Below are 21,667 nucleotides of genomic sequence, written 5' to 3'. Positions count from 1 at the left end.
ATGCAATGCAACAAAACATATGCAGAGTGCTGCAATGTTGGGGGAGGCTCACGCCTGACAGGGCTGATAGCTAATTATGTGAGCTATCTTAAGTCTGTACAGGGGAGGATAGTATCAAGCATGATAAAAAGGGCCACCAGATTTAGGTGGTGATACCCCTTCTTACCCCTGAACCCTCTTTTACAGGGAGACAAAAAAGTCCTAAGCAAAAAGCAAAGGAACTTAACCCTGGTGCATCAACAGCTGAACTTAGTCTAGCAAATAATGCTTGCTAACACAGCTAGACAGCTAGATGCCGAGTAGGTGTCTTAGATGAATCTGTATCCAATTTCCACAAGGTGCTTACGTGCTCAAGCTACTGTGTCCCCCTGGCTTTACAGAGCTCTGACGTCTGGGCCTTTCGAAGGGGCCGCCCTGTGTCTGCACCATGAGCCGGCGCGCGTGTGCCAACGGCAACCACATCGTCCCCCCACCTTCAAAGCGTGCCCCACTCATGCACGCGTAGGGGAATGGTGGAGGCGGGGGGAGAGGGAGATCCCCCAAGGAGCCGTAGAGACTACGAGGGACCCCCCCCCCCCATCGTGGCAGAGCCTGAAGCGGAGGCAGTAAGTCGCACCCTAGATCAGCTAACCTTGAGCTTCCGTTCCTGGAAAGCATGGCAAGCGAAAACACCCGGCATGTCCTCTTAGGGCACTTCGTGGAAAACAGATAAGACATACTCATGTAGGGGTACCAACCTCCTGAAGGGGAGATCTATGGGTATTACAGCCATCCTGTCTCATAGTGGTTTCTTTGCCAAGGCACACATGCATTATAGGCAAGCCCCAATAGCCCCTTCAGCGGAGGACTAGGACCCACTAGGGGAGGTATATGGGTGCCAGAGCCATCCTGTCTCAAAAGACTTTGTGGTTAAGTTGCCCATGCATAGAAGCAAAAAAATAGGCGATACCCATAATCCCCAATGGAGAACCCACTGTCGGACCAACTGTCGGACCAAGTCCCGCTTACCTTTCCACGCTGCAGGGTATTGCAAAGCAAGAGGCCCAGCCTTCACCCCTCAACGCGGGCTTCGTCTCAGACCTTCAGGGACTGGGGTCCATAGCAGGTCACCTCTCCCCTGGACCTATATAGCACCCTGGCAACAGAAAAAATATTTGGTCTCGACCAATGTACTGGAACCCAGGGTCCAGCTCTCAGAAAGAAGCATTATAGGCAAAACCTCGTTCTTCCAACCGAGGCCCGGGTACCGTCCACTTTGGCTATGAAGCACCTTGGACGGTTCCGGATTTTATGGAGGCTTTTTTACATCCAGCATGGATCCCTCCAGTGGAGATCCTCAGAGCACATGTTAACTCGTGACCAACACCTTAGACACTGGTGAAAAAACTGAGGTGCTCCCAGTATGGGAGGGGTTATATAGGGAGGGAACTTCCTGTTCTAATTGATTACACCAGTGTCCAGCACCTGATGGTGGAATATAACCCACATAGTAATGATTAAGACTCTGTGTCCCGTGATGTACGATAAAGAAAACCAAGCACCGCCTTCAGGCTTTCTATGGGTGTACATTTTTTGATTTCACTCCTCACTGCCTATCACAGTTTCGGAGGCCATGGAATGACCAGATGGCACCCCCCCCCCCCACATAACCCCATTTTGGAAAGTAGACACCCCAAGCCAAGCTATTTGCTAAGAGGTATGGTGAGTATTTTGCAGATCTTGCTTTTTGTCTAAAAATTTTGAAAAAAACACAACACATTATTTTCTTTCTTCATTTTAAAAAACAAATGAGAGCTGTAAAATACTCGCCATGCCTCTCAGCAAATAGCTTGGGGTGTCTACTTTCCAAAATTGGGTCATTTGGGGGGTTTTGTGGGGGGATTTGTACTGCCCTGCCATTTTAGCACCTCAAGAAATGAGATGAGCAGTCAAACTAAAAGCTGTGTAAATTCCAAAAAATTTACCCTAGTTTGTAAGATGCTATAACTTTTGCGCAAACCAATAAATATACGCTTATTGACATTTTTTTTTACCTAAGACATGTGGCTGAATACATTTTGGCCTAAATGTACGACGGTCATTTTTATTTGATTTTTCTTATAACAAAAAGTCAAAAATATAATTTGTGGTAAAAAAGGACGCAAATTTAGTTTGCGTACAACATTGCACGACCGGGCAATTACCAGTTAAAGCAGCGCAGTGCCAAATTGTAAAAAGACCTCCGGTCTTTAAGCTGACAGATGGTCCAGGGCTGAAGTGGTTAAGATACCAATTTTATTTTCCATACACTTCATGTCTGCCTTTGGGTCCAAAGGCTTGGCAAATTCGAGCAATTTCTCCATTGTTGCCTTCCTCTATTTTTTTACCAGAATAAATGGATATTTGATTTACTTAAAATACTTCCCAATGTGTTTTTCTTCAAAAAGGACAGTTTGTTTGTGAGTAGGCAGGTACATTCCAAAAATACAATGGGGGTCATTTACAAGTGCAAAGTGCACTTGAAATTGCACTTGGAAGTGCAGCCGCTGTAGATCCGAGGGGGACTTCCAGGTACATAAAAAAACAGCATTTTAGCTTGCACATGATTGGATACAATCAGCAGAGCTTCCCCTCATTTCAGATCTACCCCTCAGATTTACAACAACTGCACTTCCAAGTGCACTTTCAGTGCAAATTCAAGTGCACTTTGCACTTGTAGTGCAAAGTGAATTTGCCTTTCATAAATAACCCCCAATGTGTACTTAACAAGGGACACCAACCAACCTCCTTGAGGGTAAAAAGATGGAACAAAAATTTAACTTTTTTGGCATAAAAGCAAAACGCTATGTGTGGCGGAAAACTAAACTAAACACGTGTTATCGCAACGTGGTGCCATTAATTCTGAATGGTGCCCCAAAGCTCCCTGCAATGGACATACTTAGTGGGATACTGCTAATGAATAGTACATACCCCATTTTTGGCAGAACAGCACAGTGGACTGCAATGCAAGTCCATTGCATGGGGTTTTGGAATGCCAATTAAATTGAATGTCACTGCATTGCACCAGCGCATGTTACAACAATGACATAGTGTAAACAGGCCCTAAGGCCTCGTACACACCGGCGTCTTTAAAGCTGACATTTTTTTTTTAACAGCTTAAAAATGCCCCTCCATGTTAGCCTGATGATCCGACTTGTGGTGCGACTTGTGTTCTGAGGATCTTGAAGGGAACCCCTCCACCAAAAAATATTTTAATTGGTGTGGGGGGCTTCCAGATTCCGATAACCACTGACCAGGGTTTTCAGGAAGAGTCCCTTGTCCTTATTAATATGGGGACAAGGTGCTTTGGTGTGGGAGGGGGTCCCCCTTAAAATACAATTTTTCATTTTGGCGGGAGGGGGAGGGTTTCCCCCTTTCAAGATCCTCAGCACACAAGTCGCACCGCAAGTCGGATCATAGTGATCTGACTTCTATTCAAATCAATGGGCTCCAATAGCCTAAGCCTATGGACCCTTTCATTTGGTGAGAAAAATGTGGGCCTGAATTAGGTAACTGTTTTGGCAGGATTACAAAATAGAACAATGTACAAGGAGGGGGAAAAAAAGTATTTGATCCCCTGCTGATTTTGTACGTTTGCCCACTGACAAAGATAGGATCAGTGTATAATTTTAATGGAAGGTTTATTTTAACAGCGAGAGACAGGCCTCGTACACACGACCGAGTTTCTCGGCAAAAACCAGCAAGAAACTTGCTGGAAGATATTTTTTTGCCGAGGAAACCGCTCGCGTGCACATTTTCGTTGAGGAAACTGTCGAGAAACTCGACGAGCCAAAAAGAGAGCAAGTTCTCCATTTCCTCGATGGGAATGGAGAAACTTGCCTTGTCGAGTTCCTCGACAGCCTGACAAGGAACACGACGAGGAAAACGATGTGTTTCGCCCATCGAGTTCCTCGGTCGTGTGTACGAGGCTTCAGACTAGCAAAAATATCCAGAAAAACGCATTTCAAAAAAGTTATAAATTGATTTGCATTTTAATGGAGTGAAATAAGTATTTGGCCCCTTTGCAAAACATAGTACTTGGTGGCAAAACCCTTGTTGGCAATCACAGAGGTCTTGTAGTTGGCCACCAGGTTTGCACACATCTCAGGAGGGATTTAGTCCCACTCTGCTTTGCAGATCCTCTCCAAGACATTAAGGTTTCAAGGCTGACGTTTGGCAACTCGAACCTTCCGTTCCCTCCAAATATTATCTATGGGATTAAGATCTGGAGACTGGCTAGGCCATTCCAGGACCTTACTTCTTCTTGAGCCACTCCTTTGTAGGCTTGGCTGTGTGTTTTGGGTCAATGTCATTCTAGAATACCCATCAATGCCCTGGCTGAGGGGGAGGAGGTTCTCACCCAAGATTTGATGGTGCATGGCTCCGTTCATCGTCCCTTTCATGCGGTGAAGTTGAGCTGTCCCCTTAGCAGAAAAAACCCCAAAGCATAAGGTTTCCACCTCCATGTTTGACGGTGGGAATGATGCTCCTGGGGGGTCATAGGCAGCATTCCTCCTACTCCAAACATGGCAGGTTGAGTTGATGCCAAAGAACACTTTCACCCAGTTATCCTCTAAATCATTCAGATGTTCATTAACAAACTTTAGACGGGCCTATACATGTGCTTTCTTGAGCAGGGGGACCTTGTGGGCGCTGCAGAATTTCAGTCATTCACGGTATAGCGGTACCAATCATTCTCTTGGCGACTATGGTCCCAGCTGATCATTGACAAGATTCTGCAGTGTAGTTCTGGGCATTAGCCTCACCGTTCTCATGATCATTGAAACTCCACCAGGTGAGCCTCAGACCAAGGGAGATTGAGAGTTATTTTGTGTTTCTTCCATTTCCGAACAATCGCACCAACTGTTGTAACCCTCACATCAAGCTACTGGTGCCATGGTGTTGGGTGTGCGTTTTCTGTAATTATTTTATTGTTTTTCTGTCTTTCGCTCTTAAAATAAACCTACCATTAAAATGATAGACTGATCATTTCTATGTCAATGGGCAAACCCACAAAATCAGAAGCAATTTGCATGCATAAGTTGCGTGCGCATATCTAAACAGTATCCGAACCACACATGAGGTATCACGTGAACGTTAAAGTGAGAGCAATGATTCTAGCACTAGACTTTCTGTAGCTCTAAACAGGTAACCTGTAAAAGGCTTTTAAAAGTGTCGCCTATTGAGATTAACCACGTCAATACCGGGCACTTTCCCCTCTTCCTGCCCAGGACAATTTTCAGCTTTCAGCGCTGTCGCATTTTGACTGACAATTGTGTGGTCATGCAACACTGTACCCAAACTAAATGTTTATAATTTTCTTCCCACAAATAGAGCTTTCTTTTGGTGGTATTTGATCGCCTCTGCGGTTTTTATTTTTTGGGCTATAAATCAAAAAAGACAGACAATTCCAAAAAAATAAATAAAAATACTGGTGGGCAAAGATAGGTGGCGCTGGATAGGCAGCACTGATGAGGAGCTACCGACAGGCATAACAGTGGCATCTGAAAGGCACTGACAGACATTACTGATGGGGCACAGGCTAGCAGCTAATGGGCACATCTGATGGGGGATGCACTGATAATCAATGTTCCAATTATCAGCGCAGACCCCCCTCTGACAAAGAAAGCTGTCGATCGGCTCTTCCCGTCAGCAAGAACCAAGGAAAGCCATTAACCGGCACTTCCGGGTTCATGCAATGATTAGCTGTGATTGGTCACAGCTGATCACGTGGTAAGAAGCCTCTATCAGAGGCTCCATACCACAATTGGAGTTGTGGTGTGTCAGTCTAACCAGCTTGTTATCCTGATCATGTCATATGACGTCCAATCAGGATAACTAAACCACTTTGCCGCCGTTATATTGCTATATGGCAGGGGGCAAGTGATTAGGTAGCGTCGTTTATTGTCATTCCGCGAGCATGCGCAATTTTAACGCGTGACAGGTTAGGTATCTATTTACTCGTAAATTTTGTAAATTCAAATAAATTGCGTTTACAAAACTGCTGCACAAATATCGTGTAACATAAACTGCAACAACCACCATTTTATTCCATAGGGTCTCTGCTTAAAAATAATGTGTAATATTTGGGGGACATAAGTAATTTTCTAGCAAAAAATACTGATTTAATTTTGTAAAAAAAATGTGCCAGAAAAAGTCTGGTCGGCAAGCGATTAATGTACCAGTTGATGCCAATCAGCACTAGTTCAGTCCAAACACAACTCTGGACCCAAGCTGCACATTAAAGTGATACTAAACAGAAATGTTAATTGGCATAATTCATTCGCAAATCATATATACTGTATCATGGCACTGTATTTTGTGTTTTTGCACCTGTGTGTGCTCTCTCCCGAGCCCTGCTCCGTGTGTCCATAAGGCTCGGCCCCACCCCCCGCTCCCTCTTCACTGACTCTGATTGAAAGCAGAGGGAGCCAATGGCTCCTGCTGCTTTATCTGAGCCAATGAAAAGACAGCCGTCGTGCATATCACTGGATTGAGATTGGGCTCAGGTAGAGCTGCACGATTCTGGCCAAATGAGAACCACAATTTTTTTTTGCTTAGAATAAAGATCACGATTCTCTCACGATTCTCCCGGCGTAAAATCTTTCACATTATACAAAAAAAATTTGGGCTAACTTTACTAGTAAGTTTTTTTTCATTAAAGTAACTTTCCCCCCCAAAAAATTGCATTTGAAAGACCGCTGCGCAAATACAGTGCGACATAAAATATATATATATAAAATATTTGGGGGTTCTAAGTAATTTTCATTTAACTTGAAAACAACTGTCAGAAAGAGGTTTAGTGTTTAAGTGGTTAAACTTTCCTAATTTACATACAGAAGTCTATTCCTTTGATGTAAAAGACAAAATGTATACAATGTTTAGACTTAGGGCTCTTTCACACGGAGCGGATCCGTATTGATCCGCCCCGTGTGTGTCCGTCGGCTAAGCGGGGATCATCCGTAAATCCCAGCTGAGCTGTCGGCAGACAGGGCGGTCCCCGCACACTGTGCAGAGACCGCCCTGTCTTTCCTATGGGGAATCGGATGAATACGGACAGTGTGTCCGTATTCATCTGATCCGTTCCGCCAGACGGAAGAAATATAGGGTTTTCTTCCGTCTGAAAAAGCGGATCTTTGCGGACGCGGATGTTTGCGGACGTTAGCGGATGCATCATCCGCTAACGTCCACAATCCCATAGGGATACATTACAAGTTTGTAAACGGACTTGTAAAAAACGGTCCGTTCGTCCGCCAGTGTGAAAGGGCCCTAAATGTGTCACTGATAGAATGTTTTAAAACTTGTCAGACTGCCCAGACTTTGACTTTTGATAGCTAAGAGCAGAGTGAAAATTCTCTGCATACCAAAGATCGGAAAGATCGGGAAACCCTTTGTCAAGATTGCAACGGGGAAAAAAATTGCAATAATGATTCTTGATGATTACCGTATTTATCGCGGTATAACGCGCTCCCGCGTATACCGCGCACTCCTAAAGTTGCCCCGAATCCTGTGGAAAAAACGTTTTTTTTTGTACTTACAGTTTTGGTGTCTTGCGCGGCGGCCTCGTCGCGTCCGGCATCCGTCTGCGGCTTCGGGTGTCCTCTTCGTCGGGTGCGGCGTCCTCCCCGCTCGTTTCCCGCGCTGAGTTTGAATACTGCGCCGACATATACCGAGTGCAGTACACTCGTGTATCGTCGGGCAGGCTCGGCAACTCTCGCGCTGACGTCCTGTACACTCAGGACGTCAGCGCGAGAGGCGCCGAGACTGCCCGAAGATACACGAGTGTACTGCACTCGGTATATGCCGGCGCAGTATTCAAACTCGTGGCGGGAAAGTGGGTATCGGCATATACCGCGCACCCACGATTTCGCCCTGATTTTCAGGGCAAAATAGTGCGCGGTATACGCCGATAAATACGGTAATCGTGCAGCTCTAGGCTCAGGTATGTAGAGGAGGGAGGGAGGAGCTGCATGCAGAAGGTTTATCCTACTGCATAGAATGCAATCACTTTAACACTGTATTAAAACTAAGCGTTTTTGCAAATTTCTTAGTGCATGTAATCAATCAGCATTCTATATTCCGCCCCCATAGTGTTTGCCAATATAAGGACATGGAGGAGGGAGGGGAGTGTCATTTACCACTGTGTATATGCCCACATACACAGTCTTGTGGGATGCACAGATAAGAGAAAGGAGCGAATGGAAGAGCTTAGAAGAGAATTTAAATATGAGCAGGTTTCGAAGAGGACATCAGCTGGTCTACACAATCTCAATCTGCAGCAAAAGCTTTAGTGACTTTGTGGGCATGAACATTCAGTTATATAGCATCGAATGCAGGTTTTTATATATTCAGGTTTATGTCAAACTTCTTTCAGTGAACTGGTAAAGCAATCAGTTCACGTTACAGAGTGCAGAGATCCCTGCATCCGAACCAGTGTCCAATACTGTCCAAGCTGCATTAGTTTACACCTACTCACATCCCTGCTTCAGCTTAGGGCACTGGGGAGGCAACACTCGCATCTCTTGCCCAGATTGCCCATTCTACTAGTCCTGGCAGCCCTGGCAGCTTTCCACCACTTAAAGGGGTGGTTCCCCTAAAAATAAAGTTTTGACATTGCATTTGCTATAATAATTACAGTTAGAATCGGCTGGTTGTATGTAAAAAATACCTCCGTACGTAGCGTTTGTATTATTCGTTCCCACCGCCACTTCCGGGTACGATGCTGGCGGTGGGCGTTCCTTATTGATGGACAGGCATCCGACCGACGCATCCACCGCGTCACGAGATGCCGAAAGAAGCCGAACGTCGTTGCGCATGCGCCGTATAGAGCCGCACCGACGTTCGGCTTCTTTCGGCATCTCGTGACGCGATGGATGCGTCGGTCGGCTGCCTGTCCATCAATAAGGAACGCCCACCGCCAGCATCGTACCCAGAAGTGGCGGTGGGAACGAATAATACAAACGCTACGTACGGAGGTATTTTTTACATAAAACCAGCCGATTCTAACTGTAATTATTATAGCAAATGCAATGTCAAAACTTTATTTTTAGGGGAACCACCGCTTTAAGTAGTTACCAGCTGCAGGGCGAGAGGCAAGGGCGGGGCCAGAATGAATCTGACAGCACCCCTAACAAATCAGAGCATGCAGTTTCCTCCTCCACCCATAGCATAATAAAAAATAAACACGCTGGAGCGGCCAGTAACGGGAGGCATGGACACACATGCCTGCCAAATTTGCTCACTGACAGCTCTGGAGAAGGAAACCTGAGCTTTATATAGGAGAATTGTGTTACTGCACCAATCCTACAATTGTATATTATGATTATAGAGAACCTAATAGATGAATAAACCAATATTCAATATTGTTCTGCAAAGTAAATCCAAGATTTGAAAAATGAATCCAAACAAGTTTCAATAAACATAAAAAGTCCAATCCTCGTGGTGCTCCTTATTGTGATTAAATAAATGGATAAGTGGTTTATCTTCCACCAAAATGTGTCACCGTCATCAACTTCTGAAATGAACACTCACCAGACCTAGATATATAAAGCACCACTAATTATAGGGTAGATCTCTCCTCTCCTTACAGCCAATACGTGCTCCTCCTCCCATATACTCATAAGGGTTCTGATGGTGCCTTAATTCATTCTAAGACAAGGGACTAATCATAGTGCAGTATGTCCAAACGGATTTATTTGTAAAAATATAGACAAGGTCTCACTCACAATGTGTAGTGCCTCTAGACCGGCACCAAGTCCTTCCAGCCGTACCGAGCGAAAATGACGTTCACCAATGTGTTTATTCCCTCGGCCGGCATGCAAAGCTTCCTGACGACGCAAGGTTGATTGGGAAACGCATAGAGGCTTCTGGGTAGCACATTGGGCGGAAACACGTCACACGTCTTGCCCTGCCACTGAACCGCCAGGAAACGGTGTGGAGCGCATGCCGGCCGAGCGAATCAACACATTGGTGAGCGTCATTTGTGCTCGGTACTGCTGGAAGGACTTGATGCCGGTCTGGAGGCACTACACATTGTGAGTGAGACCTTGTTTATATTTTTACAAATAAATCCGTTTGGACATACTGCACTATGATTAGTCCCTTGTCTTAGAATGAATTAAGGCACCATCAGAACCCTTATAAAAGGGTTTGACAAATTTGCTTGGAATCTAGGAGCCAGATAAAAAAGTTAGGAGCCAGAAAACACGCCCGTCAAGCTCACGCGCAGAAGCAAAGCATTCGTGAGTAGCGCCCGCATATGTAAACGGCATTCAAACCACACATGTGAGGTATCGCCAGGATTGGTAGCATGAGAGCAATAATTATAGCCCTAGACCTCCTCTGTAACTCAAAACATGCAACCTGTAGAATTTTTTAAACATCGCCTATATAGATTTTAAAAGGTAAAAGATTCTCACCATTCCACGAGTGGACGCAATTTTGAAGGGTGACATGTTGGGTATCAATTTACTCGGTGAAAAATTATCATTCACAATATAAAAAAAATTGGGCTGACTTTACTGTTGTCTTATTTTTTATTAAAAAAGTGTATTTTTTTCCCCAAAAAAGTGCGCTTGTAAAACCGCTGCGCAAATACGGTGTGCCAGAAAGTATTGCAATGACCACCATTTTATTCTCTAGGGTGTTAGAATGAAAAAAAATATATATAATGTTTGGGGGCTCTAATTAGAGCAGTGGTTCTCAACCATTCTAGTGCCGTGACCCCTTGATTAAAATTTCCAAGTTGTGGGGACCCCTAACAGCAAAAAAAAAAAAATGTGTAGCGTGAGTTGTCAGCATCCAAGGCAAGACAAGTAATTTGCGCCCCTAACCCACGGACATTTAGTGCTCCCTGAGTCCCTTCCACTCGTATAGTATTAAAACCCCTTATGGTACATTTTAGAATGTACCACCCTTTCTTTTTGTTCTCCATTCTTTCCCTTCTATCTCTCTCTATCCTAATTTATTTTCTTGTGTCCCCCCCCCCCCTCTCTAGCTGTCTTTCTTGTTCTTTTATTCTTTCTCTCAATTTTTCTTTGTTCCTTCCCCTCTTTTCCTCTCTCTTCCAGGTATTCCCCCTTTTTTTTATTCCTTCTTCTTGGTGAGAATGGGATGAGTGGCATAGCTAGGGAGAGTTCTGATCAGCCAACTTGGGTGCTCTTGATCAAGGTCATCTGCTGATCTGAGAACTGTAGTGGGGACTTTTAATGGAAACTATAATAACAGGTAGTGTTACTCACAAAGTCTCTTAATTTGTGGTGTCTCGTAGCAGTGACACCTATGCCGAAATCAGGAGATCTACTCCAGCCCCTCTCACTTCATATTCCTCACCAGTCAGCTTACCTCTAGTCTCTGCCCTCCAGCCATGCCACAAACTGAATGGCCGCCTGTGAAGTGGCTGACTGGGTGGCCGTGGGCTCCAGGAGCAGCCTGGCTGGGCAGCCACAGGCTCCATGGGCAGCCCTGCTGGGCGGCTGCAAAAAGGATAGGAGAGCAGTGCGGGCTTCAGGAACAGCCCAGGATTTGGTGACCCCTGGCAAATCATAATTCGACCCCCGAGGGGGTCCCGACCCCAGGTTGAGAACCACTGAATTAGAGGGAAGGAGATGGCAGTGAAAACACAGTGAAAAACACATTAGAATTGCTGGATTGCAGTTTTACTTGTAATGCCATGGGCCACCACAAGATGGCGCCAGATCACAAAGCCGCAGCCTCAATTACCGGCCGGCGCGGGCCCGCAGCGATCACGCGGCGGGGGAGGTGGGGGCACACGGAGACACAGTATCTGTGCCGGCTGATAATTGAGGCCACGGCTTTGCGGCCTTCTGCAGGCCTAAGCTTCCCCGGGCGCCCGGATATTGTCGAGCCCTGCCTTATGAGTATACTGTATGGGAGGAGGAGGACCACGTATTGGCTGTAAGGAGAGGAGAGATCTACGCTATAATTAGAGGCACTTTATATATCTAGGTCTGGTGAGTGTTCATTTCAGAAGTTGGTGACGGTGGCACGTGGAAGATAAACCACTTATCCATTTATTTAATCACAATAAGGAGCACTTTTTAAGGATTGGACTTTTTTTCTAAGTTTGGATTCATTTTTCAAATCTTGGATTTACTTTGCAGCACAATATTGAATATTGGTTCATTTTACATGGGGTTTGAGTTTATAGCACTTTGTTTGTTTTTTAATAATATTAGGTTCACTATAATCAGAATATACCATTGTAGGATTGGCGCAGTAACACAATTTTCCTATATATTTTTTTTACACTTTCTTTGAGGTGTTCACAGTACTGCAGCAGATGTTTAGCATATAACATAATTTTCTTCTTTTTTTTTGACACAACATATCACCCTGAGCTTTAGGGTACTTTCACATTGAAGCGCTGGGCGCGTCGGCACTAAAGTGCCGCTATTTTTAGCGGTGCTTTACCACCATATTTGCCAAGATTTTTGGCCGCTAGTGTTGCGGTTTTAACCCCCGCAAAGGGATTAAACCTGCCCGCAAAAACGCTGCTCTACGGGCACTGCCCCATTGATTTCAATGGGCAGGGTCGCTGTAGGAGAGGTTTATTCACCGCTCCTACAGTGCCTCAAAGATGCGACTGGCAGGAGCGTCTCTTTCAGTGCGCTTTGCATGCGCTATTTTTAGCGCAATATCGCCTGCAAAGCGCCTCAGTGTGAAAGCAGCCTAACTGGACTTTGTGGGACTCATCCTGCATTCAACCAAACCCACCTCCGCCTCTCTCTTTCTGTTTTTTTTTTCTTTCTTTTTAAAACACAAATCTATGGCAATGTATCGGTTATTCATACATAGATGACATAGTTCTGTGTCCATAAATTACACATGGTAACAAGAAAAAAAAAATCCATTTCATCATAGATAGTTTAAAAGCCAGTGCAAGCATAGAACAAGACAATAAACCAATACTGTAAATCTGAGGGGTATATCTGAAATGAGGGGAAGCTCTGCTGATTTTATCATCTAATCATGTGCAGGCTAAAATTATGTTATTTTTCTTGCATGTCCCCCTCGGATCTACAGCGACTGCACTTCCAGTTTGCACTTGTAGTACAAAGTGGGCTTGCCTTTCGTAAATAACCCCCTATATGTTAGGTGCATTGCTTTGCCCCACCTAATGTATAATGGCAACAAAGAAAATTTAATGGGTAAGCACACTTTAAATGTAAAACCCTGCAAATCAAATCCCATCAAATTACCAGTTAATAGTAGTATAGTTCCTAGATGCAATTAGATTGAAGTTTAAACACCCCTGCTTGGCTTGTCCAGCTCTCTGCCTTGGTTTTTGCTAATGCATTGGAGACCATTACAGAGTTGTACAACAGAGGATATAAGCTTCCATTGTCTACTCATGAGGTTTGTACAACTATTTAGGAATTTGATGAGGAAAGTATGTGTATGAAAAACAAGAATTTGTCTAAACCATTTCTCACTTTTAACCACTTAAGGACCGGACCAATATGCTGCTAAATGACCCAAGGGGTTTTTACAATTCGGCACCTCGTCGCTTTAACAGACAATTGCGCGGTCGTGCGACGTGGCTCCAAAACAAAATTTGTGTCCTTTTCTTCCCACAAATAGAGCTTTCTTTTGATGGTATTTGTTCGCCTCTGCGATTTTAATTTTTTGCGCTATATATAAAAAAATAGAGCGACATTTTTGAAAAAAAATCAATATTTTTTACTTTTTGTTATAAGAAAAATCAAATAAACTAAATTTTAGTCAAACATTTAGGCCAAAATGTATTCAGCCACATGTCTTTAGTAAAATAAATCGCAATACCTGGCCACGTGGCTCACTTGGGGGTGGTGGGTGGCTAGTTGGAGGCCTTAGTGCCCCCCTCCGCCCCTGGGGTGGGCTGTTGGTCTGAGCCTGTGCCTTATGGCCCCTTTGTTCCTCCCTTTGTCCTTTCCTGGCACGGCACTCACACAGGCTCCCTGCCTGGTTCGTACCCGGGTTCCGGTAGTCTGGCGGATATCCTAGCTCCACCTCCTCCACCGCCCCTAACTGCAGTTGTTTGCCCCATACCCTTTTTTGGTGGCTGCCCATCTAGCCACTATGTCGCCCGGGGAACCGGTGCAGCTGCTGGCGCCCCTTTGGGCGTTGGCTGCTGCGGTGGTCCTCGAGCCCACGTTTATGTTTAACACTGAATGTTTATATATGCATATACAGGGTGCTATGTCTGAAGCATATTTTAACTGTTTGACGGCCCTGCGAGGCCGGATTTCAACACGTGACACCCTGTGGACGTGCCTGTCCTTTGTTTTATATGCTTCCCCCCCCTCCCTTTTCTGTTTTTTGTTTCCCCTTTTATTTTTTTAATAAACACTGATTATACAAAAAAAAAAAAAAAAAACGCAATAAAAAAAAAAAAAAAACTACCTAGCGGGAACAGCGACACTAATACAGCGATCAGAAAAATGATCGCTTAGTGACACTGGCAATAGGGAGTGAAAGGGTTAACTAGGGCGGTGATCAAGGGGTTAAAACTTTATTAGGGGGGGTACGGGGCTATCCTGAACCTAACACTAACTGCCTGTCACACTGACACTAAATGCAGTGATCAGTACATATATGATCACTGCATTCAGTGACACTGTGACAAGGGGGGGGGGGTGATCGCAAGGGGTTAATGTGCCTGCGTGTCCTGGTGTCAGTGTAGTGTTGTGCAGACTCACTGTGTGATGTGAAAATACCGCCGAGAGGAGAGATCACATCTCTTCCCTCTTCCTGTGAGGCAGAGGAAGTGACACACGGGGGAGCGCGCGGATTGGCTGAGAGCGATCCGGAGGGGGGGGGGGGGGACAAAAACAAACAGCCGCCCCCTCATCCCGGATCGCTCGGACAGCCACGGGAACCGCCGCATGTACCAGGGGGGTCCTGATTGGACCCCCGACCCACGTCTAGGCAGGGACGTACAGGTACGCCAATGTGCCTGTACGTTCCATTCTGCCAACGTAAATGTACATGCGGCGGTCCGGAAGTGGTTAAATAAAGTCAGTAAGAATTAAAACCCATGTTGGATTTTTCAGCTTTCTGAGGCTTTGATAGAGAGATATTCCCTAAAGCCCTGAACACACGATCGGTTTGTCTGATGAAAACGGTCTGATGGACCGCTTTCATTGGACGAATCGATCGTGTGTGGGCCCCATCGTATTTTTTCCCCCCCAATGGGTAAAAAATAAAAAATAGAACCGGTTTTACATTTTTCCTATGGATAAAAAACCGATAGAAAAAAAAAAACTATCGTCTGTGGGGAAGTCCATCGGTCAAAAATCCATGCATGCTCAGAATCAAGTCGACGCATGCTCGGAAGCATTGAACTTAATTTTTCTCAGCACGTCGTAGTGTTTTACATCACCGCGTTGGACATGGTCTGATTTTTGACTGATGGTGCGTAGGCAAGACTGATGAAAGTCAGCTTCATCGGATATCCAACGAAAAAATCCATCGGATTAGATTCCATGAGATATCCCATCGTGTGTACAGGGCATTACTTACTCTTATGGCGACAACAATTTCTCTATACAGGAAGTAAGGAAATATTTACAACAGGGACAGAGACAACATTGTTATTTCGGTTTGTAGTGGTGTTGGAGATTTTTTTCACTTTTTGTCTGATAAATCCATTGTCACACATTATGATAGTAAGTGAGGGGGATATCTGTAAAACCCACACAAGAGTTCTAATCCTTTAGTACTCTACATAAAGCTGGACATACAGGGCCGGATTCAGATAGGAGATACGACGGCGTATCTCCTGATACACCGTCATATCTCTGAGTGCGGGAGGTCGTATCTATGCGCCCGATTCAGAGAATCAGTTACGCATAGATTTCCCTAAGATCCAACAGGTGTAAGTGTCTTACACCGTCGTATCTTAGGCTGCATTTTTAGGCTGGCCGCTAGGTGGCGCTTCCGTATGTTTACGAGAGGAATATGCTAATTAGGTAGTTATGGCGATTCAGAAACGTACATCCCGCCGGCGCATTTTTTTACGTCGTTTACGTTCGGCTTTTTTCGGCGTATAGTTACCTCTGCTATATGAGGCGTAGCTATTGTTAAGTATGGCCATCATTCCCGCACCGAGTTTTGAAATTTTTACGTCGTTTGCGCAAGTCGTTCGCGAATACGGCTTCACGTCGAATCCAATACATCCTTGCGGCGTAATTTGGAGCAATGCACACTGGGAAATTTTACGGAGGGCGCATGCGCCGTTCAAAAAATATGTCAAAAACATGGGGTCAAGTACAATTTAAATAAAACACGCCCCCAACATCCCCATTTGAATTAGGCGGCCTTACGCCGCAACACATACGTTACGCCGCCGTAACTAAGGGCGCAAGTTCTTGCGCCAAAAGTTACAGTGGCGTAACGTATCGGATATACGTTACGCCAGCAGAAAGATCCGCTGATCTTTCTGAATCTGGCCCACAGATTTTAGCCATTTGACGGTTTCAATATCAAAGCACAGTATGATGTTCTTTAAATAAGGCATTACACATTTTGTATTCCTCATCCTGGGATAACTTACCGAATAAGGAAGAAGATAAGCCACTGCAGAGAAGTGGATAGAGTATCTTGACTGGCTCCAAATATATCACATACTGTAGATGGTACATGCTCTTTCTCAAGCAGGTGACTTCCCATAAAACCATTCTTGTCTGGACCATTCTGGCCCATTACATTATTTTCAGTCACACCAATCAGTCTATGGATGAAAGCATCCATCATGTCCCTTGTCACCCCCAAAATGGCTGTCTTGCGATGTTGGAGGAACTTGCTATGCACAAATTCATAAAACTCCTTATTGACGTTTTTGAAATCACTGAATACTGTTCTCACAGGGTTGGGGAAATATTGGAGCCAGGGCATGACATCTACCAGGCTGCCTGCCCCCACAGTCTTACTGAACTTATCATTATTGCTGAGCAGAGCCTGGAACTCCAAGTCCATATGGCTATAGCGGCGACCAAAGCACACAGCACACATGACATTGGCCACGGCCACCACCAAATGTCTTCCAGGTGCAAAGTACTTTCCCCCTTCTCCAAGGCTAGCAAAGAAGTTAATAAGTTCCCGGGTTTCGCTCAGCACATGCTGTCCTATGCGTCGCTTGGTATTCGGGTTGCCAGTTGAGAAGGCTCTGACTGTAGAGTGAGCAACCTTGCGGTGGGCTTTCCACGTTTCATTATAACCTCCAAAAGCCAGGCTGCGACCACCTGATACAAATCTGAATGATGGAAATCCAGGCCGACCAGAAAAATCTGCTCCCTTTTGCAATAAAGCCTGGCGGATTACTTTATCTCCATTAAGCACCACTACTCTCTGGCTGCCCAACTTGATCTGGAAGATTTCACCATACTTCTTTGCCATGGCTGAAAAGGCTAGGTGAGGAGAGCTATCTATCTGCAAAGCATTTCCTATTAGTGGCCATGGGAATGGACCAGGTGGTTGATTTGCTCCAGCCCATCTGGGGAAGATCCAGAGCTGGAGCCATCTATAGGTGAAGACAACACCTAGCGTGAACAGCACAGATAACAGAAAATTTCGCGTAAACGATGAAGACAATTCTTCATATATCTTCCACATCATGATACAGAACCTGATCCATGCACAGAAAAGCACACATTAGCATACTTAAATACACAAAGAAAATAAATCTACGCAATAATATCATTATCATGTTACTTGTACATATTCTGCTCTTCTAAACCACAACTTTTGCCTATTGATTGGAAATGTCACTAGACTATTCCAGGTTTTTTAAATGTAAATATATCTATAATATCTTCAAGATGCTACATGGAAAACAGTTAGAATAGCTGATGCACACTTGGCAGGCACTGAAGGTAACAAAGCACACTTGCAGCAGAATGAAGGCATACCTGTAGCTAATGGTAACAAACTCAACAGTAAACTGCTCTCATTTCAGCACATACATTTCTTTATAATTTAAAACCATCAAGAGTAAAATATATATGCATGCTTCAAACACACATAGCATGCTCAGATCTACCTAAAAAAAGGCAATTGCTCCAGCTACTTGAACTCCGTGTTGACCTTCTAGGAAGCAACGTTTGGAGATGACACTTCAAATAATTCCAATGGCTTCCATAATTAATCAGTTATCCGATAGATATGGTATTTAGCTGGATCCTCTTTCCTCCCGCGGTGTTAAGATTTAGTGGTGCTTGCCACTGCCAGTAATGTTAGAACACTATTTGTATTTGCTCTCCATTTCCTGAGCATTACCCTTTATAGGAATCCTTCTGTTGTCCAGCGGTGTGACTGCTTTGGTCACCGCCCAGTTGCTCCCCATTGGACCTTTGCTATTTGGCACTTATTCCATATATTACAGAAATATATTACAGCTCCTGGATCGCGATGCTGAGAATTACCACCATTAAATTAAACACCGTTAAGTTAAATTGCACAATTACCAACGTTCCCTGTTGATTTATGCAGAGTAAGTGCCTGACTATCCGGAAATTTAACTTTAGTGGAGATTCCCCTTTTAGGACACTCTTCAGGTTTTAACCCTTGAGTTAAAGGGAGGCATTAAGTAGCTTGACGTGCAGAACCTGCGTAGCGGTGAGTGGAGATATGTGGTAATGCTGGTGCCTTCGCGTGGCTTTTCTCTGCAGGACTGGCGCTGACAGGGATCTTGCCAGGCAAGTTAAGAACTACCGAGGATGGTGGTTGCCGTTGTGTGGAAACTGAGAAAATTAGACTATCTTTGAAGTGAAGCGTATGAAAAGCCTGGTTCTGGAGCTGCCGCCTGATTGCTGTTTAGCAGCTATTTGTTTCAGGATAGAATAAAAATGTTTAGTTAAAAAAAAAAAAACTCCTAGATAAAGGTTTTACGCTTCTACTCTCGGGAATACATATGTTGCTGAATGTATCCCCTGGCCTGTACTCTTATAAAAAGATTTTCACCACCACAGTAATATACTGTATGTTCTCTGTATTAGTAAATACACAAAAGTATTAGCACTCCTTAAATTGTACTTCAAAGCCCTTCATACTCGTGGGGCTCATGCACATTACAACTCAAATAAGCGGCTTCTACAGTCTTTTGAGCTCTTATTTTGTCTGCCTGGAAACTCCCCTCCATGCTAGCCAATGTGATCATGCACACAAAGGGATTTATTTACTAAAGGCAAATGGACTGTGCAGTTGCACTCTGCATGAGCAGTTGCTCCGTAGCTTAGTAAATGAGCAAAAGATTTGCCTAATTCCATCATCCAATCATGTGCAAGCAAAATTGTTGCTTTTTCATTTTCCTTGCATGTGATTGTGTATTTGCAAAGTGAAGCTTTACCTCATTCACTAAGCTCTGGAGCAACTGCACTTGCACAGAGTAACTGCACTTTGCAAAGTGCACAGCCTATTTGCCTTTAGTAAATCACCCCTCTGGCTTTTTTCAGGCATATGCCCCAATAGGCAGAACCCCCAACCAAACTTCTGTTTTTGAGAGGAGCTCAAAAAAGGTTGAAAATGCACAAAAACATTTGTTCCAGCTTTTTGATTTGTTTATGCAGTGGTTAAGAAAATACTATCTAGCTTAATAATGAGCTTGAAGAAGCTCAAGAAAAACATGAACAAGAGCACAAAAAAGCACAAGCTTCTTCCAACAAAAAAAAAATAACAAAAAAAAGAAAAAGCTCAAATGTAATGTAAAAGCAGCTTTATTTTTGAGCTGCAGTGTGCATGAGCCCTTGTAGTAAAAAGGGCAAACCAAAAAATATATATGTGAACTATTAGATGTCGCCAACCAAATTTTAAAGATACCAGTGCTAACCACAAATATATATATTTAAGTGATCTATTTGAAAATGGATGTCGCCAACCAAATTTTAAAGATACCAGTGCTAACCACAAATATATATATTTAAGTGATCTATTTGAAAATGGATGTCGCCAAACAAATTTTAAAGATACCAGTGCTAACCACAAATATATATATTTAAGTGATCTATTTGAAAATGGATGTCGCCAACCAAATTCTAAAAATACCAATTATAACCAAAATTAATGTGCTACTACATAATACAATATGTGCAGATATATTCAATAGTGTTCATAAAGTGCTGAGTGCTTCCAAAAACGGTAGATATTATTGAATGTGGATATCCGAATCCATGGTCTCCCCTCTTGTGGCCCCACTCACCAGAAATATATTTTTCAGTCTCGATAACAGGAGTATTCTGATCAAGGGTATTCAAATCCCAGAGGTAATTCCACAGATCTCAGCAAAAGTGAGGGTAATAAAACATGACGAGGGAAAGGAGTGAGACAAATATACATGTGAAGTACCTCCAGTACAAGCAACACTGTACCGTTAGCCTATATCACTCACGAGACATTTAGGCAAAAACGAGCATCAGTATGTTCCGGGTTCGCGGCATTAGTGTGCGTTCCACGGGAACACGAAAACAGTGTCGAAAATTATGTTTACGTGTTTCGCCCCTCCTCCAGGGCATCATCAAGGACATAATTTCCGGCCCTGAAAAAATAATTTATATGCGCGGGAGCCACCACCTCCCAGCAAAACAGCCAATGGTATAAAGAAAAACCTCCCGGCATAATCAAACACCGGCTTCTACATCACTTCCTGTTATTGCCAAATTTTAACAAACTTTAAAAGCAAGTTGACAATATACAAAACATTTGACACTTGGACAAAGAGAATCATTGAACACAATACATTTTAAGAAGAAGATTTTTAGATCTTGTGTAGATCTCTAAAATCTCTATAAAAACTTTTTAAAATCTTTTGAAACATCTTTTGATAGAAAATAGTGGCCGTGTAAAATAAAATAAATATGAAAATAAAATAAAATGAAAAAAATAAATTAAATAAATAAAACAAATAAACACAAAATTAAAATAAAAATGAAAATTTAAATAAACGGCTACCAATTTGACAAGAAACAATTCAGGTCAAGTTCAATGTTAAGGCCATGCAGACTTAAAATACCCAAACTATGTATCGACTGGGTTTCGTTTTGGATACATAGGTTGGGTGCTTTATTTAAAAATTTGTGTTTATTTGTTCATTTGTTTTATTTTTATTTTCATTTTTTTTTTCATATTTATTTTATTTTACACGGCCACTATTTTCTATCGAAATATTTTCCAAAAGATTGGCACGAACCCGGAACATACTGATGCTGGTTTTTGCCTAAATGTCTTGTGACATTTAGGTAACGGCGCACGCAGTGTTGCTTGTACTGGTGGTACTTCACATATGTACTTTTCTCTCTTTTTTCCCTCGTCATGTTTTATCACCCTCACTTTTGCTGAGATCTGTGGAATTACCTCTGGGATCATCTCCTGGATTTGAATATCCTTGATCAGAATACTCCTGTTATTGAGATTGAAAAATATATTTCTGGTGAGTGGGGCTACAAGAGGGGAGACCATCGATTCGGATACCAACATTCGATAATATCCACCGTTATTGGAAGCACTGGCACTTTATGAACAGTATTTAACATATCTGCACATATTGTATTATGTGGTAGCACATTAATTTTGGCTATAATTGGTATTTTTAGAATTTGGTTGGCGACATCCATTTTCAAATAGTTCACTATCTATATATATAAAACTCAGTGTGTGT

At 43.5% G+C, this 21,667-nt stretch overlaps 1 protein-coding gene across 1 annotated transcript in view; it reads right to left on the bottom strand.

Moving 5' to 3' along the window:
- LOC120937478 (cytochrome P450 1B1-like) overlaps positions 1–18,749 on the bottom strand; it is a 111,224-nt gene extending 92,475 nt beyond the window's left edge. The window contains exons 1-2 of the mRNA XM_040350742.1: positions 18,059–18,749; positions 16,574–17,644 (exon numbers count right to left, since the gene is read on the bottom strand). Of these exons, the coding sequence (XP_040206676.1) occupies positions 16,574–17,634 (1,061 nt within the window). The 5' untranslated portion in view covers positions 17,635–17,644; positions 18,059–18,749. The remainder of the gene's footprint in view (positions 1–16,573; positions 17,645–18,058) is intronic.
- Between the last annotated feature and the right edge of the window lie 2,918 nt (positions 18,750–21,667).

The sequence above is a fragment of the Rana temporaria genome, chromosome 4, assembly GCF_905171775.1.
Source record: "Rana temporaria chromosome 4, aRanTem1.1, whole genome shotgun sequence".
In the NCBI taxonomy this organism is placed as follows: domain Eukaryota; kingdom Metazoa; phylum Chordata; class Amphibia; order Anura; family Ranidae; genus Rana; species Rana temporaria.
This window is presented reverse-complemented; position numbering and strand designations above follow the sequence as displayed.